Consider the following 15,431-nt stretch of genomic DNA (forward strand, 5'->3'; position numbering starts at 1 on the left):
GGTGTCCTCTGACAGTCAAACATGTGCTGTGGCACAGGTACACACATCCACCCCCATACACAAAATAAATAAAATGCAATTGTATAAACAGTATTTTGGAACATATTCCTTTAATCCCAGCACTCAGGAGGCAGAGGGGGGTAATCGCTCTGAGTTCAAGGCCAGTCCAGTCTACAGAGCTAGTTCAAGAACTGCCGGAGCTACACAGAGAAACCCTGTTACAAAAAAAAAAAAAAAAAAGTTTAAAAATAAACTTTTCGGGGCTGGAGAGATGGCTCAGAGGTTAAGAACACTGGCCATTCTTCCAGAGGTCCTGAGTTCAATTCCCAGCACCCACAAGGTGGCTCACAACCATCTGTAATGAGATCTGGTTCCCTCTTCTGGCCTGCAGGGATACATGCAAACAGAACACTATATACATAATAAATAAATAAATCTTAAAAAAAATAAAAATAAAAAAATAAACTCTCTCTGACTTCTCTGTAGAATGAAGATTAGCACAGTATTTTTCAAATCTTTATGAGAATATTTAGAATTCCTTAAGGATAAGCTTAAAATATCTTGAATCCTTCACATAAACCCTTTATACACTAATCAAAGAGCTATCAAATAGTTCTATAAACTGATATTGAAAAGAATGTTTTAAACTTTTTGAAGTTTTTCATTTATATTGAAAAATATAATTATTAAGTTCACATACAAAGCATTCATTTATTAACCTGAAAAAATGCTAGCCTTAAAAATTCTAAGTCCAGCCAGGCATGGTGGCACACAACTTCAATTCCAGCACTCAGGAGGCAGAAGCAGGAAGATCTCTGTGAGTTAGGGGCCAGCCCTGTCTATACAGTGAGTTCCAGGCCAGTCAAGGACACATATGTGTTGGGGAATATTATTTTAAGGTGTGTTACTTTTGTTTATGTTGCATTTGTTTAACTCTGTGAAGCTGTGTTACTGTGCCTGGCTAAAACACCTGATGGTCTAATAAAGAACTGAATGGCCAATGGCAAGGCAGGAGAGAGATAGTCGTAGCTGGCAGGCAAAGAGTATAAATAGAAGCAGAAATCTGGGAGAGGGGTAGAAGTAGCCATGGAAGGAGGAGGCCTCCAGGAGCCAGCCACCCAGCTACACAACAAGCCAAGAAAAAGAGTAAGATTTACAGAAGTAAGAGAACGGGAAAAGCCCAGAGGCAAAAAGGTAGCCGGGATAAGTTAAAGTTGAGAAAACCTGCTAGCAACAAGCCAAGATAAGGCCAGGTGTTTATAAATAATAAGTCTCTCTGTGTGTGATTTATTTGGGAGCCGGGTGATGCCCCCCACCCTAAGAGTAAAAGAGCTAAAAAACAAACAACATCACATATGAGACCATGTCTGAAACAAACAAAAAACTAAGTCTCCAAAATTTTGCAAAAGGAATACAATCCCACTAAAATAACAACAACAAACAAACAAACACACCAAATACACAAGTGAAAAACCAAAAACAACTTTTTTCTTTAAAAATTTAAAAGAGGAATTCAGTCAGGAATGTGCTTGTCAACCAGCATGAGGACCCAAGTTCACATGATAAAAAGCCCAGTGCTGTGGGGTGGCATAGTCTTATAATCCCACCACCGAGGAGATGAAGACAGATAGCCAGTGAGTAATCCTACCTCAAAAAACAAAGTGGAGGGCAAGCATTACTCAGTGGGTTAATGTGCCCACTCACAAGCCTGGTGAAAGAACGGAACTGATTCCTGCAAGCTGTCCTCTGTATTCCATACATGTACAGGTAGTACACACACAAATAAATAAACAAACAAACAAACAAATATTAAAATGAAAAATAGCTGCTGGTGGTGGCACATACCTTCAGTCCCAGCACTTGGGAGGCAGAGGCCGGTGGACCTCTGTGAGTTTGAGGCCAGCCTGTTCTACAGAGTGAGTTCCACCATAGCCAGAGCTACCCAGAGAAACCCTGTCTCAAAAAACCAAAAATAAAATTAAATTAAAAATAAAGGAAACAGCCCAAAAAACATGAAAATGCAGCCAAGAAACTAATAATGATCAGTTTCAATTGAATATAAAGAAGAGAGATCTGGAAAAAAAAATAACTGAGCATAGGAATGATGAACTGCTTCCTTTCAAGAGACCCTTAGTATACAGCCAGAGGAACTTAGGGAAAGGTAATCTTGATATAATAAGTGAAGTCTGTGGTTGGAGCAAAAGGAAGGTGGGAAAGAGAATGAAGGTGACAAGAGGTGGCAATGCTGGCACAAAACAACATTAAAGGAACTCTCACAAGTATTCTGCAACAATGAAAGTGAAAATGAGACGATCTAAGGAGCTTGGAACTAGAGAGATGGCTCAGTGATTAAGAGTACTAGCTGCTCTTCCTGAGGAACCGGTTTGATTCCAAGCACCCAAAACAACCTATAACTCCACTTCTAGGCTGTATGACACCTTCTCCTGGCCTCCTTAGACATCAGGCACACACATGGTGCATACACACACATGTAAGCAAAGCATCCATAATCCAAATATAGGAAGGCGCATGGTGATTCATCAAGGCAGAAAAGACAACACTTATTATTTTAAGTTTCAAGACAGATAAACACAAGCCAAGTATGGTAGCTCATATTATCAGTACTGGGGAAACTGAAAGATATTATTATGTGTTCCAGGACAGCCTAGAATATACAGTCAGTTCCAGGCATGCCTGAGCTACACAATGAGATCGTGCCTCAAAAAAAAAAAAAAAAAAAAAAAAAAGCACTATTTAAACTATTCAACAGATTTTAAAGTAATAAAACAGTTTAATTCTGTTATTTTCAAGTACAGTATAATCTAAAAATAAAATTTTAAATAACTTTCCCTATACATTTGTAACCATTCTTAATGTTTTCAAAAACCTTTAGAAGTCAATATAGGATAATTTTTCCCATTGATTATTTTGAATGACCTCAGATTACAATGTCCTTTATACAGTCCCATACTACTATGCAAATCAATAACTGCCTATATAATAAAAATAATTTTAATTATTACATTTTTACTTGTTTTGTGTATGTGTGTGCTACAGCACATGTGTGGGAATCAAAGGACAATTTTAGAGAGTGAGTTCTCTCATTCCACTGTGTGGGTCTTCAGGCTGGGTAAGAGTGCTTTTCCTACTGAACCATCTCCTGGCCCAATTTTGTTGGTTGTGGTTGAGATAGAGGCTGGCCTCAAACACTAGATCTTCCTGTCTCAGCTACCCAGTACTGTAATTTCAAATATTTACCACCAAACTTGGAGAACTCCTCTTAGCCAAGCACAGTGGTACACACCTTTAATCCCAGCACTCAGGAGGCAGAGGCAGGCAAATCTCTGTGAGTTTGAGGCCAGCCTGGTCTAGAGTTCCAGGGCAGTCAGGGGTACACAGAGAAACCCTGTATCCAAAAGCAACAACAACAACAACAAAAAAGGCTCTACAATTGAATTCATCAATAAGGGATACACAAAACAGGAGATACAACTGAAGATAATAAAGAGAAACACCAGGAATTTGGTAAAGGAAGACCCCAGGATGGCACAGCAACTATAGTCCAAACATAAAGGCATTTAGAATACACAGGAGCAGGCCAGTGGTTACAAGAAAGGTATTTATCAATGATGATGAACCCAGTGGGCATATGGAAAAGATGGGAATTTGGGGGGGATTGGATTACAGTAAAGAAAAACTTCAGCAAAGAGAAAACAAGGGAATTATTTAAGATGTAAAGGGAAATTAAGTACAGAGGAAAAGTAAATCCTGAATGTTAAACTGCTTAACTCTGAAGAACACTTATAAAGGCCCACTTATGTAAATGATGACACTGATCTAACAAAAACTACAATATATATAAAGATGACAAAAATGGGAGGACAGGAAGAATCTGAGAGTGATATTGTGCACTGGCTGAATCTTCACAATAGCTGGATGCCAGGAAATAAGCCTTAAAGAGGGAAAGGGGACTGCAGCACAATAAATATATCATTTTGAGTTACAAAGGTGGGCTGGAGAGATGGGTCAGCAGTTAAGAGCACTGACTGCTCTTTCAGAGGACCCAGGTTCAATTCCCAGCATCCATATGGCAGCTAACAACTGTCTGTAACTCCAGGATCCAATATCCTCACACAGACTTACATGCAGGCAAAACACCAATGCACATAAAATAAATTTTAAAAAAGGAATTGCAAAGGCAAAGACCAAATTAAGAAATAGTTATTAAAAATACTGGTGAGCCGGGCGGTGGTGGCGCACGCCTTTATTCCCAGCACTCGGGAGGCAGAGCCAGGCGGATCTCTGTGAGTTCGAGGCCAGCCTGGGCTACCAAGTGAGTTCCAGGAAAGGTGCAAAGCTATACAGAGAAACAATGTCTCGGGGGGAAAAAAAAAAACTGGTGATTCTGAGCATGGAAATACAAGCCTATAATCTCAGCACTCAGGAAGCTGAGGCAGTCAAACAGCGTGAGCTACACATAGCAAGAACTTGTCTCAAAAAAACAAATGCCTGTGCTGGAGAGATGGCTCAGCAATTACAAGTACTGTCTGCTCTTTCAGAGGTCCTGAGTTCAAATTCTAGCACCCACATGGTGGCTCACAACCATCTATAACTACAGTCTCATAAGGTCAGATGACTTCTTCCGCTGTGCAGACAAATGAACATGCAGATAGAACATTTATATACATATATATACACATAAAAAAAGACATATAACCGTGAGTTCAAGGTCAGCCTGGTCTACATAAAGATATAGAGTTTAGGATAGGTAGGGCCACATAGAAAAAATGTCTGTCTCAAAGAGACAATAACAAACAACCCAGAAGAATTTTTTTTTTTTTTTTTTGGTTTTTCAAGACAGGGTTTCTCTGTGTAGCTTTGCGCCTTTCCTGGGATTCACTTGGTAGTCCTGGCTGGCCTCGAACTCACAGAGATCCGCCTGGCTCTGCCTCCCGAGTGCTGGGATTAAAGGCGTGCGCCACCACCGCCCGGCAGAATTCTCATCTCTTATTTTTAAAAAGGGAGAAGGTGCATCAGGAATCCAATGTCATCCTCAAAGAGGCCATTTTGGGTGACATGAGACCCTATTTCAAAACAAACAAATAACAATTACAAAAGTAGGTTTGGGTTAGCACATGCCTTTTAATCCCAGCACTAGGGAGGCAGGTAGATGTGTGAGTTTGGGGTCAGTCTGGACTACAGAGTGAGTTCCAGGACAGTCAGGGCTACAACCCCATCTCAAAAAAAAAAAAAAAAAAAAAAAAAAAAGCCACAAGAATTACAAAAGTAAACAGCCTTTCCTACCTGACAGTGACAGATGCAAAGGCAGCAAGTCAGAACTATGCTCTAAGAACAAAAGAAAACCGGGGGAAAGTAGTAGCACCAAGAGTAGCGGTGAACATCTGCACTCCTAGCCCTAGCACTCAGGAGGTAGAGGCAGGCAGATCTCAGTGAGTTCAAGGTCAACCTACTAAAGAGTTCTACACTAGCCATGGTTACAAAGTGAGACTATAAAAAATAAACAAAGCTGGGTGGTGGTGGCACACACCTTTAATCCCTTCTGCACTCGGGAGGCAGAGGCAAGCAGATCTCTGTGAGTTCGTGGCCAGCCTGGTCTACAGAGCGAGCTCCAGGAAAGGCACAAAGGTACACAGAGAAACCCTGTCTCGAAAAACCAAAAAAATAAAAATAAATAATAAATAAATAAATAAAATTAAGGGAAGAGGAGTATGAATAGCTTAGAGTTTCAAGCAGAATAATTTGGGGCCTTGTGCATTATAAGGGCTACATTTTCCCCCTAAAGTAATAGAAAAGAAGCTTTAAATAAAGGATTTATTGGGGGGTGGGAGGAGGGAGGACAGGGGAATCTGTGACTGATATGTAGGATAAATGGAAATTTTCTTAAATAAATAAATAAATAAATAAACAAACAAACAAACAGGGAACTGGAGAGATGGCTCAGAGGTTAAGAGCACTGGCTGCTCTTCCAGAGGTCCTGAGTTCAATTCTCAGCACCCACATGGTGACTCACAACCATCTGTAATGAGCTCTGGCTCCCTCTCCCTCTTCTGGCCTGCAGGAATACATGCAAACATAACACTGTATGCATAATAAATAAATAAATCTTTAGATAGATAGATAGATATAAAGGATTTATGACCTGGCATTGTGGACTATAATCCCAGCACTGAAGCAGAATTCAAAATTGGGATATATATCAAGACCCTATTTTAAAAAATAAAAAATAAAAAAAGGCAGGAGGAAGGAATAAGACGTGGATTTTAAGAGCACACTGGGTAACTTTAGCAAGAAATAAAGGCAGTTGGGACTAGAGTAGAGGTAGGTAGGAGAGCTAGGCAGAAATTAACAGACAAGACAGCAAATGAACAAGATGAGCAGGGAAGAACTAAAGGGGAGTGTGTCTATATTCTGGCCATAAACAATGGGGTGGGGACAGTGATGCCATTTATTGTCATGGGTAAGAGTAAAAGAGGCCTATTTTAATAAAAGAATCCTTTCCACAAAGGAAATTTCTCCGGAACCTTTCAAACTTCATTATCAAAAGTCAACCACAGTGAATATTAAAAGGCTTATTCTGCCAGACATCATGACACATGCCAGTAATACACCTCAGAAGGTTCAGGCAGGGGGGCAGCAATTTCAAAGGCAGCCCAGGCAACTTAGTGAGAGCCTGTCTCAAAAAGTAAGAGCTAGGATGTAACTGAGTGGTAGAGCACTTGACCAGATGCAAAAGGTCAAGTTCAATCCAACACACCACACACAAAAAAATAGAATTAAAAAGCTTTTTCACGGATATGAGGTAATTGGACAACCACCTTCGTTATAGAAATGGAAGAGAAAGCCGGGCGGTGGTGGCGCACGCCTTTAATCCCAGCACTTGGGAGGCAGAGCCAGGCGGATCTCTGTGAGTTCGAGGCCAGCCTGGTCTCCAAAGCGAGTTCCAGGAAAGGCGCAAAGCAAAAAAAAAAAAAAAAAAAAAAAAAGAAAGAAAGAAATGGAAAAGAAGCTAAAAAACCTCCACTGCAAAACCTCATTTAAGTATGATTTTGTTTAAAAGCAATTTAGTATCCAGGATCCCAAGAAACATTACAGAAAACCACTGGTGAACTTGGAAGTTTCATGTTAGTGATTATTAAACTCTAATAAGGGTGTTAAGAGCAGGGTTTGAATTCTGGTTATCTTTGAACACATAGGTCTTAGAAACATTTATGCCTCTAACTATAATAGTACATACTAAAGAACCCAGCTTTATCAGGTTCTGTGGCAATAATTAACTACCTACCATTAACTGTCAATGCTCACAATGACTGGCATTCAGAAAAGGGATGGAATAGTTCAATCTATATACAAATACCAGAGACCCAAATGTCAAAAGCAGAAGCATAAGTAAGCCATGAAAAGAGAAGTCATGCTTCCTAGATACAGTATGAAAAAAAAAAAAACTGTCAGTCCCACCTTGTCTTTTAAATACTGCTATAAACCACTAAACTGTTGTTGTCTGAAACAGAACCTTGTTTACTATGAGCCAAGCTGATCTTGAACTTGGTAGCTTCTACCCTAGCCTCCTAAGTGATACTATTATAGGCCTGTACCATTACACCTGGCATTCAAACCACCAGCTTCTAAACTACAAGTAAAAATCCCTTGACCATTGCAACTACTTAATATTACAACTTCCTAAGTGTCAGCTCTTATCTCTACTTCTAAAGTGACAGCAGATTTTCTATGGTTGCCTCAATAATAATTACAACTTCTCTAACTTCTCCTGTGATCTAGTGTATAATGAAGTGTCAAAAATCTCTTTCTCCTGAGACAGTGTCTGGCTATTGATCAGACATCATAGTCCCAACTCTAAATTGCTCATCATTTTGAAAAGCAACCCTGAGTGTTATCACTACAAAGTCTCACTAAACTCTAAGACAGACAATGAATAACAAAAGCCAAACAACAGCTGTCCACTTTGGAAAATGGGAAGGTCACTGATCAGCAAGTGATGTCACATCATTCTGTTCATGCTCTAAACTCTGGGATTCATCAGTGAATTTATCTCCTCTTTGTCACTCACACACACCAAAGGTAAGGCAATTCTAAAGGGAGAAGCACTGCCTCTGTAACTACTTAGATAATGCTATATAAGCATACTAATTTAAAACTGCTCCATTTTTTCTTTTACAGATCATGCTAACACCAAAGAGTTTACTAACGAATCTAACAAGTTCAGATGATGAAAGATCAGTGCTCTTTTGTTCTTGTTTTGGTTTGGTTTTTTGAGACTGGGTTTCTCTGTGTAGCCCTGACTGTCCTGGAACTCACTCTGTAGATCAGCTGGCCTCAAACTCCACAGATATCCACCTGCCTCTGCCTCCCCATTGCTAGGATCAAAGGCATGTGCCACCACTGTCAAGCTAAGGTCAGAGCTTTGATAAAAGAGAATAAACTGTGCATCACAGCCAGCTGTGGTAGCACACACCTGTGATCCCAGCATGTAGCAGACAGAAGCAAGAGTCCAGCCTGAGCTAGCTAGTTATATTCAGTTCCAGGCCACAAAGACCCTGTCTCAAACATACAAATACAAACAAACAAACACTATAGAAGATACCAACTATGAAATTTAGTTTTTCCCTTACAGAATGATATACTACCATTTTATCACAGGTAATGTAAATCTAGTAAAATTTTAGTATTACACACATTGAGAAGTTTGGCAAGCAAAATCTTAGTTGAAACCTCAATTATTCCATGTTGGAACTTTCAACTATTCCAAGTCAAGGGATTTTTACTTTTGTATTAGAAGTTGGTGGCTTGAATGCCTGGTGTAGTGGTACAGGCCATCTAGACTGATGCTAAATCATTCTGTCTACAAACACAACCTCTAAGAGACTAAAAAAGTAAATTGTTTAACAGGTAACTATTGAGCACATACTAGGAAATGAGTATAATGCTGAGGTGCTTCCAAGCCATCATGGCCACTCACCCACATTCTGCATTTCTATAGTACTCATGACGCTAGTACTTGAAATAATGATACTATATCATTTCAGGCAGTGGTGGCGCACGTCTTTAATCCCAGATATCAGGAGGCAGAGGCAGGCAGGTCTTTGAGTTCCAGACCAGTCTGGTCTACAGAGTGAGTTCCAGGACAGCCAGGGCTACACAGAGAAACCCAGTCTCAAAAAAAAAAAAAAAAAAAAAAAAAAAAAAAAAAAAAAAATCAAAAAAAGATACTATATCAACAGTTTATAAATGATACATGTAAATATTATTTAATAATTATGCACATTATTAAAACCACAAATTATAACTAAACTAAAGCTCTGATGTTTTATTCTCACTCCTTATGGATATCTTGCATATCTATTTTAGTGAAAATTACTGACCCAGGCTATTTGATCCTACAGAGTAACTTAGTTAGCTGTTTTCTCTGTGCCTTATTTTTAGACAGAGCTTAGTAAAAATAATAATTAATTAATTAAGAATGAGTGATTGGGCACAGGAACGTTAAAATGTGACTGTGCTGACTGAGCCCCCTTTCCTGGAGAGGCGTAGCTAACATGCCTCCATCAAAGAAGCAAACAATGACCATCCCAGCAAACCACACATGAACACAATACAGACATCAACAGATCATGTGGAGCCCAGCCCCAACGTATACATCACAGCTTCTGCATCCATAATGCAGGGACCATCAAGGAAGAGGGGATGGAAAGACTGTAAGTGGAAAAATACCAGCAAGTCTGCTGTGAAACAGTCTCTCCTAGAAATGCTGAATAAACAAGACCAGAACAATGCCAATATCAATGGACATGTTAACATGGAAGGGAGAAAATTTAACAGGGTCCTGTCCCACCCTACCCCTAGACAAAGAACTACAGCTAACTAATGATTGCTAGGACAAGAATTAGCCACTCCCAGGAATAAGCCCCATTACTGGTTCAATGAAGAGTGGTCATCTCTGAAACCATACACATACAAACAACAAAAACAGATTCAGCAGGATATACACTTGTTCATATGCATACATATACATACCACATATACATAACAACAATCAAAGAAAGAGACTAAAAACTTGAAAGTGAGGGGGACATAGGAAGGGCTGGAGGGAGAAAAGGGAAGGAGGAAAATGATATAATTCTATTTCAACTAAAAGCATATTTTAGCCAGGCAGTAGTTGCCAAAGCCTTTAATCCCAGCATTTAGGAGGCAGAGGAAAGCGGATCTCTCTGAGTTCAAGGTGAGCCTGGTCTACAAAGTGAGTTCCAAAACAGTCAGGGATACAAAAGAGAAACCGTTTCAAAAACCGCGTTTAAAAAATAAACTGCCAAGCGGATCTCTGTGAGTTCAAGGCCAGCCTGGTCTACAGAGGACAGGCACCAAAACTACGCGTAGAAACCCTGTCTCGGAAAACCAAAAATAAATAAATAGATAGATAATCTTCATAGATTGCTGTTTAAAACAAAAAAATCCACAGGTGTGTGTGGTGGCTCTTACCTGTAATCCTAGCATTTAGGAGGCTGAGGCAGGAAGACCAAAAGCTAGAGGCCAGTGTTGGTTGCAAAACATATTCAAGTTCAGCCTGAACTATATCAACTCTGTATACAAAACAGATTCAAGTCCAGCCTGAACTACATTGACTCTGTATCAAAAAAGACACAGCTAGAAAGTAGCTCAGGGTTCTAGAACCCTGCCTAGATACATAAGGACCCATCCACAACACTCAGGTAATGAAGCTATCCATGGTAGCCTGTGCTGGTTAATTCCAGTGCTGGGGAGATGAATACAGGCAACACTGCTGGGAATTTAATAACTGGCCTAATCACTGAGCCCCAAACTGGCGAAAGGCAGAAAAAGGTGAATGGCACCTGAGAAGATTCACACCTGAGGCTGTCCTCTAGCCTATCAGAATATACAAGCTTTAACCCAGGCCTGTTGGCAAACACCTGTAATCCCAGAACTCAGACAGAGGCAGAGGCAGGCAGATTTATGAGTCCAAAGCCAGTCTGGTCTGTATAGTGAGTTCTAGGAAGACAAGGGCTACAAAATGGGATCCTGCCTAAAAATACACACACACACACACACACACACACACACACACAGAAAATACAAGCTTTAACCCAGGCCTGTTGGCAGACACCTGTAATCCCAGCACTCAGACAGAGGCAGAGGCAGGCAGATTTATGAGTCCAAAGCCAGTCTGGTCTATATAGTGAGTTCTAGGAAGACAAGGGCTACAAAATGAGATCCTGCCTAAATACACACACACACACACACACACACACACACACACACACACACACACACCACAAAAGTTACAAACTGATATAACATGGTAAAATAAAGAGATGTCAAATAAAGCTATTAAAATTCTCAATACCCATGAAAACAGGCATAATTCCCTAGACAACACATGCATTCTTTAAATTAAAATTAATAATAATAATAATAATAATAATAATAATAAAGTCAAGCTAGACCAGTGAGATGGACCAGCGGATAAAGGTACTCACTGCTAACTTGATAACCTGAGTTCAATCCCTGGGATCCACATGGTTAAAGGAGAACTAGCTCCTGAGTCAAAAACTGTCCTGTGGCTGAGCGGTGGTGGTGGTGGTGGTGGTGGTGGTGGTGGTGGTGGTGGTGGTGGTGGTACACGCCTTTAATCTCAGCACTGAGGCGGCAGAGGCAGGCGGATCTCTGTGAGTTTGGGCCCAGCCTGGTCTACAGATCGAGTTCCAGGACAGCCACGACTGTTATATAAAGAAACTTTGTCTGGGAAACCAAAACAACAACAAGAAAAAGAACAAAAGTGTCCTGTGATCACCATATATACACTATGGCAAACATATACAAATAAATATAATACAAATATTTTAACAAAAAGGCAAGCCTCTTGTATATCTCAAGGTATTTACAATACAAGCCAAAAAAAAAAAAAAAAAAAAAAGTTATCACTAACACATCTTTCCAAAAATGTTTAAAGCTACATACTTTCAGAAAAGTAAAAGTTAAAAAAAATAACTGGCAGTCTAACCACAATAGGATATAAACCCAAAATTCATCCTAATTTTGAGTGCCTCAAACATAAACCAGACTGCTCTTTCACTCAGGTCCAGTGTTAGGTCACTAACATTAACACTGCATTTCAAGGTCCCACTTTGCTATTAAACTGCCTGCTATTCTTGTTTGTGGTAATACATCAGACTTTTTTTTTAATGCTGTGTAATTATGGATAAGCAGTAGATAATGCTCAATCATTTAAATTAAAGCCAAAGGGTCAAATAGTTCTATCAAGCTTATTTTTTCTTTTCTTTTTTCCGGCTTTTTTGTTTTATTTTATTTTTTTTCGGTTTTGCAAGACAGGGTTTCTCTGTGTAACAGCACTAGCTATCCTGGAACTCACTTTGTAGACCAGGCTGGCCTTGAACTCACAGGGAGACACCTGCCTCTACCCCCCCCCCCAAGTGCTGGGATTAAAGGCGTGTGCCACCACCGCCTGGCTCAAGCTAGTTTATTTGTCAAATCCTATCTGTCCCATCTCACCTTACACAAAGTAAACAGATAAGTAAAACTGATGCAGGCATTAGCACCTATTTATTCACATGCCCCCTAAAGATTCTCAAGCCATTCTGTAGACTCAGAAAAAGCTCTATAAAATTTTAAAGTCTGATGTCTAATTTGAGTGAGCAGCATCATGTTTAAAAGTTGCCTGTATTAAACGTATCCTGTTTACACTCAGAAACTATTTTATCGACTTGATCCTCTTTTGGTTTAAAATCCCTGAAGCAAAACTGACAAAAACAAACACATCCAAACAACCTTTACTAACACTTTAATACATACTTTGCTACTTCAAATATGCATTTTAAAATTCCAGACATGCCTCATAACAAATTAAATGAAAACCTTTCAACAGATCATTTTAAAATGTATCAATTCATTTATATTTTAAAATGTACAATCTTGCTGGGCATGGTGGCCCATGCCTTTAATACAGCACTTGGGAGGCAAAAGCAGGTGAATCTCTAAGTTCAAGGCCAGCCTGGTCTACAAACTGAGTTCCAGGACATCCAGGGCTACACATAGAAACCCTGTCTCGAAAAAAAAAAAAAAAATGTACGATCTTAATTTGATATAAAATAATCAGCAAGAGCTGGAATAAAGTTTAATTTTAGAATTTCTTAACACCAGGTATATCACACCCTTAAACTTGAAAACACTTCTGAACCTTGCTGCTGTAAATCAATTTGACTGCGCCCTATTTCATGCCAGGTAAGTCAATGACTAATTGCCCCCAGACCCGTCAAGCTTAACAGCATTCAGGAAATGATTGGTCTAGGCTTGGAAATACATCAAGAATTCGGAATATTTCTCATACTGAAACAGGGAGAAAAAGTTCAACTAAGATTGTGTTTAAGAACAATCATCACACTATTGGGAGAGGGAGGCACCACTAAACGAATAATTTTTGCTATTCTGCTCAGTCCAAAATTGATGCAACTACAATTCTGTATCTTATCTATTTATTAGGTAGTGGGTCCAGTGAACTCCTAATTTTCCTTGTATATGAACTAGATCTCACTTCTAAATCCTCGCTTTAAAATGTCTTTAAAACGTCTTCCATCACATTTTCTTTTTCAATCTCAAGCTACAAAAGCCACCTGGCGCACGGCTGAATTTTTTTGTCTTAGAGATCTGTTAACAATAATGTCTGGCCTCTAATCTGCTTAATGTTTTTCACTTCTTACCAAGAAAATCCATTAAACGTCGGAAATAAATACAAGCACCACACAAACACACACTCAAATCTCAGTCATGAAAAATTAAGTCACATTCCGGCCACAAACTGTGCAAGACACTTCCAGTTAGTGTGAGCTTTAGTGATCATGGATCAAGAGTGTGGTAGGGGGTTGGGGCTGTTAACAACACAGTGTGAATCAGAGCCAATGGCAGCAGCAGCAGGCTAGGACTGACAGCGAGGCCAGTCTCTGGAGGGAGATGTAACACAGTATCACAATGCTGGATTTCCGAATGCCATTTTAGGGGGAGCGAGAGGGTAAGAACTGGGAATCAAGTGCACGAAACCCGTCTGATCGATGCCCGAGGAGAGGAAACCTAAGCAAGGTCTTATGGCAACACCAGTTTGCCTAGTCTCCTCTCGCCTTAAACACAACTTCATTTCGGGTCTTTCTTTAATCAAAGTCATCCGCTGAAAGGGTGAGAGGTGGCAGTAGTAAATGGAAGGATGGTCATTGCCCTCAGCAGAGCGGCAAAGACCCTGGGGGGAAAAAAAAACCAGTGGTTCCCTAATAGGAAAGGACTTCCAGGAGCAAAAAGAACGCTCTGCAGCGGGTGGCCTTCTCTTCTCCGGCCAAAGCTGTTAGGAACCAGATTAGCATGTTGTCGGAGGCTTTTTTTTTTTTTTTTAATGAAAGAGTGATATGAGAAAATGGCACTGAAGGATGAGGGGGGCCTGGAAGGAAGGGCTGAACCATCCAAGAAGCGATGGACAGGGCTCCCCTGGACCCAGACAAGATAACAACGCCGCCGGAGCGCATCGAATGGCCAGCCAGCGCCCGGTACCCCCGCCACCGAGACAGCTTCGCCCCCTCCCCTGGCGCCCCAATTCCCAAACACCGCTCCCCACTCCACCTCCCTGCCCTCGATATTCCCACGGCTGGCCTCCGGTCCTTCGCCAGACACCCCCACGCCCCAGCCGCCCCTGCCTCCCCTCCGTCCCTCCCTCCCTCCCTCCCGGCCGGCCGGCCACCCACCCCCGGGCGCCCGGCGCTGGCCTCCCCGCAACTCGCCCGACCCCTCCCCCTCACCTCTCCTCAGCGCCTCCTCGTAGCTGAGGAATCCGATCCGTGACTCCTTGGCGCCCATGCTCCCCTCATCCCCTCGGCCGGGGGTCGGAGCCTGCGTTCGCCCCCACCCCCCTCCCGCCTCCTTCGCGGCGTCGCCGGCTGACGGTGTCGGCGTCCTCGGTCCCCTCCTCCTCCTCCTCCCCCCCCAACACTAACAAGTGCGGCTTCTGCCCCGGCGACTCCTCCCGACCGCCACCGCCGCCACCGCCGCCGCCGCCGCCGCCTCCTCCTCCATGCCGAGTCACGTGACCCGCTCCCACCCCGCCCCCTTCCCCTCCCTCCTACTCCGCCCTTCTCTCTCTCTCTGTCTCTCTGTCTCTCTGTCTCCTCTCTCCTCCCTTCGCTTCTCTCCTCACTCCTCCTCTCCGCCCCTCGGCCGCCCCTCCCGTCAGCCCCGCCGCGGGTCACCTGACCCCCGAGGCCCGGGACTGTTCCGGGTAATGGCCGCCCGGGCGGGGGGGGGGGAGGTGGGGAGGGAGGAGGAGGGAGGGGGGAGGAGGGCGGGCCCCGCACGCTCCGCCCCACCCACGCTGACAGCGCGCGGGG

General features: G+C 41.9%; 1 protein-coding gene across 3 annotated transcripts in view; it reads right to left on the reverse strand.

Moving 5' to 3' along the window:
* The window catches only part of Usp32 (ubiquitin specific peptidase 32), a 159,681-nt gene extending 144,703 nt beyond the window's left edge, over positions 1 to 14,978 (reverse strand). Inside the window, exon 1 of one of the 3 annotated variants that reach the window (XM_037200942.1) lies at positions 14,847 to 14,978. In XM_037200942.1, coding sequence (XP_037056837.1) covers positions 14,847 to 14,904 — 58 coding nt within the window. In that variant the 5' untranslated portion in view covers positions 14,905 to 14,978. The remainder of the gene's footprint in view (positions 1 to 14,846) is intronic. The other 2 variants (XM_037200941.1, XM_028890541.2) reach the window with 2 other exon arrangements.
* Between the last annotated feature and the right edge of the window lie 453 nt (positions 14,979 to 15,431).

Source organism: Peromyscus leucopus, chromosome 8b (genome assembly GCF_004664715.2).
Source record: "Peromyscus leucopus breed LL Stock chromosome 8b, UCI_PerLeu_2.1, whole genome shotgun sequence".
NCBI lineage: Eukaryota > Metazoa > Chordata > Mammalia > Rodentia > Cricetidae > Peromyscus > Peromyscus leucopus.